At 46.7% G+C, this 7,500-nt stretch overlaps 1 protein-coding gene across 1 annotated transcript in view; it reads right to left on the reverse strand.

The window, feature by feature from the left end:
* The window catches only part of usp32 (ubiquitin specific peptidase 32), a 117,482-nt gene that overhangs the window by 68,665 nt on the left and 41,317 nt on the right, over positions 1–7,500 (reverse strand). The window contains exons 3-5 of the mRNA XM_063204842.1: positions 6,533–6,638; positions 3,580–3,698; positions 368–527 (exon numbers count right to left, since the gene is read on the reverse strand). Of these exons, the coding sequence (XP_063060912.1) occupies positions 368–527; positions 3,580–3,698; positions 6,533–6,638 (385 nt within the window). The remainder of the gene's footprint in view (positions 1–367; positions 528–3,579; positions 3,699–6,532; positions 6,639–7,500) is intronic.

The raw sequence follows: 7,500 nt of genomic DNA on the forward strand, positions 1-7,500 counted from the left end.
GCAGCAGCAGTAACATTGCTAAAGAATCAAGAAGAAAACAAATGCACCACCAATTCAAAACTTGTTCCGGCGGCCTTGAGTGTGTGTGTGTGTGTGTGTGTGTGTGTGTGTGTGTGTGTGTGTGTGTGTGTGTGTGTGTGTGTGTGTGTCTGTCTGTCTGTGTGTGTGTGTTGCATTGCGTTGCCACTCGCAATGTGTGGCACTGGAGAGAGTCTGGTAGAGGTGGGCGTATCACAGTATTTGTACTGTATACAGTGTGTGTGTGTGTGTGTGTGTGTGTGTGTGTGTGTGTGTGTGTGTGTGTGTGTGTGTGTGTGTGTGTGTGTGTGTGTGTGTGTGTGTGTGTGTGTGTAGCGTTGCCACTCACAGTGTGTGACGCCGGCGAGGGTCTGGTAGAAGGTGGGCGTGTCGCTGTCATCGGTGAGTGTGACGCAGACCCCAGCGGAGAGCAGCCATCTTGAGAAGGTGAAGGCTTCCTTATTCTGCAGCAGCCAGCTCCTAAAGCGCTCATACTGCACGCGCTCGCCCTGATGGACACACACACACAAATATGCATTACACTGTGCGTGTGTGTGTGTCGTGTGTCGTGTGTCTGTGTGTGTGTGTGTGTGTGTGTGTGTGTGTGTGTGTGTGTGTGTGTGTGTGTGTGTGTGTGTGTGTGTGTGTGTGTGTGTGTGTGTGTGTGTGTGTGCGCGCGTGTGTGTGGAAGGCTTCCTTAATTTGCAGCAACCAGCTGCTGGTGAATGTGGTGAATAAACACACCCACACCAACCAACAGCAAACCATGCACACACGCACACGCAAAAATAAATGTAGACACACATGCAGACAAATTAACACACAAGCACACAAACCCACAAAAAACCAAACAAACACACACACACACACACACACACACAGGGCAGAAGGACTGAGCGGTAGGGGGTAAAAGGGGTGTGCAGTGGAGCTGGAGGGAAGACTAGAAGAGCATTCAGCTCATATTCATACACTTGGAATGGAATCGATACCTGAGAGTAGTGTAAAATATTGACTTAATGAGAACAGCTCAGTGATGTGTAAGGGGATGCGTGTGCGGCTGTGCGCACGCGCATGTGTGTGTGTGTGTGTGTGGTGAGGAGTATGACAGTTGGGGGATGGAGATGTCTAAGGGGCTGTGTCTGTGTGTGTGTGTGTGTGTGTGTGTGTGTGTGTGTGTGTGTGTGTGTGTGTGTGTGTGTGTGTGTGTGTGTGTGTGTGTGTGTGTGTGCGCGCACATTTTATGTTTTATGATGGGTATGACAGTTGTAAGATGGAGCTGTGCAGATGCCAGCAAAAGGCTCAGTTGAAAACCACACTACACTTCAACACACAGATATTTGTGTGCGTGTGCGTGTGTGCGCATGTGTGCGTGCGCATGTGTGCCCATTTATTTGAGTATACTTTAAGCATGTGTGTGTTTATACTGTATGTTTGCGCATGTGTGCCCATTTATTTGAGTATACCATAAGCATGTGTGTGTTTATACTGCATGTGTGCCCGTCTATATGCCACTTCCACAGTACACCAGTCATCTCAGTTATTCCCACTGCTGCAGTCTGTCAATGAGATCCGTGGCACAGCTGTCTCACTTATACGCACAGTGCCGGAGACATACAGCACATACATAAAAGCCTACATGCACCCAAATACCAATGTATACTGTGGAAACTCACCACATGGCAATTAGTACTTTACTGAGTAAATGACAGCATGTAGGTGAGAGGTCGATGTGTGTATAGCGGGCATTATCAAGTCCCACTTGGCAGAGTGCGGTCATGATTAGCAAGTGGTCAGTCACTGCAAGTGTTGTGTAATTGGACGGGCAGGGCAGGGGTGGTGGTGGAGGTGGCATGGGGTCAATTTGCCCATTGACTTCAGAGGCCAAGGGATCATAGACACACACACTCATGCGCTTGGACGGACACACAGACACAGGCACAGGCACAGGCACAGGCACAGACACAGGCACAGGCACAGACACAGGCACAGGCACAGACACAGACACAGGCACAGGCACAGACACAGACACAGACACTGACACTGACACTGACACTGACACTGACACTGACACAGACACAGACACAGACACAGACACACATATTTGATGCTCTCCCTCCCAAACACACAGGCACAAAAACACAGGTACGTGCACACATACACGCACACACATACATACACGCACACACGCGCGCACACGCACACAGTCAGTCAGTAATTGAGTTTATCTATTGACAACATCCGGCCGTAACGGAGGCGGGCAGAGAGCCAGGGAGTGGACTGTGGTGGAGCTGAACTGAGCAGAGCAGAGCTGGGATGGGATGGAGATTGACAAATGGGCATCTGAAGCCCCAGGTAATCCCGTTACAGGAAATCCATGGCCAACACTAGAACACTAGAAAGAGAGCGGACAAGAAGAGTCTCCCCAGCCACAGGGCAACGACAACTTCCATTGCTAGACGGCCAAAATAACTATATATTCCAGAGCTATGAGATTTGATTTTTCTAATTCATTTATATGGTGACGACTACAATAGACACATGGCAGTTAGTTGGCAGTTAGAGTTCATATGTGAATCAAGGAAGGATGGTGAATACTTTTTGTAATATATAGTACAGTATAAGCAGGGAATGGGAAGAGACCTACCTGTAAATATTCTGATGTTTGGGGTCTTTATATGGGTTAAGAATTGTTAATGCTGAGAGGATTAAAAAAAGACATCGTCTCTCAGTGGGGTAAAATAAACCTCATGATAAGAAAGTAGAAAATAAGAACATATTCACACATTTCTTTCTTTATTTCTTTTTTTTTTCTTTTTGCTTTCCTCGGATTACGGAGAAACATCATTTCCGCAGAGCAGCTGCTGCTGATGCAGAGAAACTCATTTGAAGTTTTGAATCGCTTGCTTGTGCTTTGAACTCTGCCTTCTCAGCTGGTTTTCTGTTTTTTATTTTTTCTCATTTCAGTAAATTCAAATCCTGTTTTAACGGACGGGGCCTTTCCTTCCCTCCTCGGTGAATCAGAGAAATGCTCTTGATGTGAAAAGACTAAATCAGAGGCTTAATGAGCGCAGGGCCTAATGGGCTAGCGGAGGCTCGGGGATGGAGTGGGTGGCTTTAGGAGAGACGGAGGAAATAGAACACGGAAAACATCTCAGTCAAGCTGAGAGAGGTGTGAGTGTTGTGTGTGTGTGTGTGTGTTTTTCTATCCCTCTCACAGACACAGACAGACAGGGGCACACACACAGACAGGGGGGAAATGAGAATAAAAAGAGAGAGAACGAGAAAGAAAGACAGTCAGTCAGACACACACACACACACACACACACACACACACACACACACACACACAAACAAACAAACAAGAAAGGCTGTGTGCGCATGCATGTGTGTTCGTGTGTGTGTGTGTGTGTGTGTGTGTGTGTGTGTGTGTGCATGAGAGGGAGAGAGGGAGAGAGGGAGAGAGAGAGAGAGAGAGAGAGAGAGAGAGAGAGAGAGAGAGAGAGAGAGAGAGAGAGAGAGAGAGAGAGAGAGAGAGAGAGAGAGAGAGCAGTGATGCCTAACCTCCGCAAAACACTTCCTGAGCGAGGGTGGGACCTGTCCATCCACTGCTCGCAGCATGCTCTCCACGTCATCACGCGTAGCATAGCTCCCCGACTCACTGGAGAAGAGACTGAAGATATCTGTAGTGGAGGAGAGAGAGAGAGAGAGAGAGAGAGAGAGAGAGAGAGAGAGAGAGAGAGAGAGAGAGAGAGAGAGAGAGAGAGAATCAAGGACAGAAGGAAAGAAAGCGATTGTGACAGATACAGAGAACGAGTGAGAGAGTGAGACAAAAAGAGGGATGTACAGAGGACGAGCAGGAGAGAAAAAAGAGCGAGAGAGAGAGAGAGAGAGAGAGAGAGAGAGAGAGAGAGAGAGAGAGAGAGAGAGAGAGAGAGAGAGAGAGAGAGAGAGAGAGAGAGAGAGAGGACATCTGTTTAGTTCAGATCTTTCACAGCCTTGGGCATCTGATTTGACTTGAAGCCCCTGCCCTGCCCCAACGTGCGCGCGCGCACACACACACACACACACATACACGCACGCACGCAACGCACACACACCTTATCAGAGAACAGCAGACCCAAAGCCTGTCAGCTCCAGTAGCTGAAGCTCCCCCATCAATCACCATCCTGTCAGACAGCAAGCTGACCTGTCACACCGTCTCCACTCAATGTACTCTCATCCTCTTCATCCTCCCATCTCTCTCTCTCTCTCTCTCTCTCTCTCTCTCTCTCTGTGTTCATCCATCTCTCTCCCTCCACTGCACTCATTCTCCTCCCACTTTTTTCTCTCTCTCCCTTCCTCTTCTCTCCTCTCCCTACATCCATCTCTCTCTGTCTCTCTCTCTGTTCTACCCATCTCTGACCCCCCCTCCCACTATCTCTCTCTCTCTCTCTCTCTCTCTCTCTCTCTCTCTCTCTCTCTCTCTCTCTCTCTCTCTCTCTCTCTCTCTCTCTCTCTCTCTCTCTCTCTCTCGATACAACCATCTCTTTCTCTCTACTGCCTCTCCCTTCTTCCAGTATCCCTCTCTTCGACCTCTCCTTCTCCTATCTCTCTCTCGCTCTATCCATCCTTTTCTGGCTCTCCCTCATCTACCTCTTTCTCTCTATGCATTTCCCCCTCCAGCAATCCCCCTCTCTCTGTCTCCAGCCATGTCCTCTCCTCCGCCGCCCAACTTTCACATTCTCCCTCCCTCTCTCTCTCTCCATCTACCCATCTCTCTATCCCTCTTCTTCATCCATCCATCTCACTGTGGCACAGTTTATACATACTGTACATGGGTATTTTGATAGAGTAACCTTTTTTCTTTTCTTTCTTTTTTCTTCCCTACGTTGACCAAAATGTTTTCGTTCGCACCATCGGCAAAATCTGCATAAATATGCTGCCGAGAGCTGTCATAAATACGTTAAGCCATCCTTCCCCATGCTGCACCTGTCACGGGCTAGAGGGCATCTCAAATGCTCTCTCCTGCCTCCCACAGCACTGGTGGGATGCAGACACACACACACACACACACACACACACACACACACACACACACACACACACACACACACACACACACACACTTTTTCTCTCACACACGCACGCACCCACGCACGCACACACACACAAAGGTGTGGTCCAGCCCTCTAACACAGAGAGAGAGAGAGAGAGAGAGAGAGAGAGAGAGAGAGAGAGAGAGAGAGAGAGAGAGAGAGAGAGAGAGAGAGAGAGAGAGAGAGAGAGAGAGAGAGAGAGAGAGAGAGAGAGAGGGAGGGAGGGGCTCCTAGGGCGTAGTATTTATTTGCATTCAGGACAGCAAAGCACCCACAACAGAGTCTACAGAGCCCACCAGACTACATTAAGACAGCAGGAAACATGCCACCCATCATATCTTTATAGGCCTATATATACGTACATGTATATAACCATGTACATAGCCTACATGAATTATGCATCTTCTTTTGTTGAAGAACAAGGTGGGCGGATCAACTTTGAGAGTCTGCACGTGCTCTCTCTCTGTCTCTCTCTCTCTAACACACATGCCATGCACAAACACACACACGCACACACAACACACTTCACTTTTCCACACTTCACTTCTTTACTTTGAGGCTAAAAATACACACATCAGACATTTGCCCCATATAGCAGCGATGCGAAGCGTGTCAGGCAAAACAACCAGCCCTCTTTGATAGCACAGCGCATAATATAGCTATAATGTTCCCATGAAAACACAAGAGACTCTCTGTGTGTGAACGTGACAACAAAAAGAGGACATAAAACAATAGGCTGTAATATACAACGCTAATGTTTACATGGAATACAAAGAGAAAAGTGTTCTACAGAATGTGAACATGACATTAAATAAACTAAGGAAACTATACAGATATTTTTGTGTAATACACAAATATGAATGTGTAAGGTAGTATGATGAAAACATTCTGCTTGAAACATGACAGCAAATACACTGCAATAAAGGACACAAAATATGCAATACAAAAACATGTATATGCCAATTTATTTTTGTTTGTTTTTGTTTACCTAGTTTAGGCAATTTAATTTAGTTCATTTAGACCCATTCTATTGCATCTCTGAACATCTCTACAACAGCATTATCTGTATTAGTTAATCATTTAGCCTATATCCCAGTGGTGTGCTGCCTCAGTAAAAAGGTTAGGGTGATGGTGGATCAACAGAGGCTGGCTGTGTTATACTTCCTCTTGACAGAGTATAGTGCTTCATGTTGCACAGTGCGGGTGAGTGTAGAGATGCACCAACTTCATCAAGTTCTGAAAGTGGGTGGCACGGCTCATGTCAGGGGCCTTGTCATGGGAACGTTTGCACCCATCTATAAACAGGCTCGCACATCCATAGAAACCCAGGTTCTCCCACGCCCTTCCTGTCCACTCTCACACTGTCCTATCCCAATAAAGGCAACGAGCCCCCCAAACAAACCTATTTAAAATAAGAAACGCTGGTTATTATGACTTACATTTGGCTTTCTCCTCATCCCTGCCCCGTGTGAGCAGCACCAGGCCAATGATGAGGTTGTTGAAGTGAAGTCCTTTGGACGTGCCTCCAAACGACGTGTAGATCACCTGGAAGACAAAACACCAGGGGGTTAATATGCTACACCGGGGCTGCTGTGGATTGGAAATTGGATTTGGAAATAAAGGCACAAAAAGGCATTTGAAATATCTTTCAAAAAGGTTAATGGAAAGCATTTATATGGCGCTTTCGCACTTCTTTGAGCACTCAATGTGCTTTACAATATACGCCTCATGCTCATATTCACCCATTCACACATCATTGATAGTAGAGTGCCATGCAGGGTGCCATCCTGCCACAGGGAGCAATATGTATTTTCAGCACTTTTTTAGGTTAAGGACACATTGATGGGGTCAGGCAGAGTGCCGCTCGAATCTGCATCCTTGCATCCGAACAGGCTCCACTACCACCAGAGCCACAACCACACTTAGACATAGTAGGAGGGCCTTGCCCAAAACCACAGCACCCTCACATAGGGTTCCTTTTTTATTAAAGTATACAAGTAAAAGCCCACAAATGCAGGTATACACACAGGCACATTGTGAATAGCAATCGGGCCTCCATTTGGGTTTATCAGTACTTATACAGTGTGATAAAGCACATATACAAAGTCTTTTTAAATCCCTTCCTGCTTTCTAAACTTTTGCAACAGCCAAGACAACAAAGTAAAATGCATATAACCGTAACTGGCTTGTCAAGGTGCCTTTCGGTAAAGTTTGTTACAGTGGAAGTTAACAACAGATGAGCCCAAACCATCTCATCTTTCCAAACCATCTCATTTGTTCTAGTATTCCTTCACAAAATCAGATGATTTTAACGAGCACAGCTCTCATTGAGGTAGCAAAGCTTAAGGGTACAGTATGTGTTGCAGTATATAGAAGCAGGTGATTTGGAACATATGCGGCACTGGGG

Source organism: Engraulis encrasicolus, chromosome 8 (genome assembly GCF_034702125.1).
Source record: "Engraulis encrasicolus isolate BLACKSEA-1 chromosome 8, IST_EnEncr_1.0, whole genome shotgun sequence".
Lineage (NCBI taxonomy): Eukaryota > Metazoa > Chordata > Actinopteri > Clupeiformes > Engraulidae > Engraulis > Engraulis encrasicolus.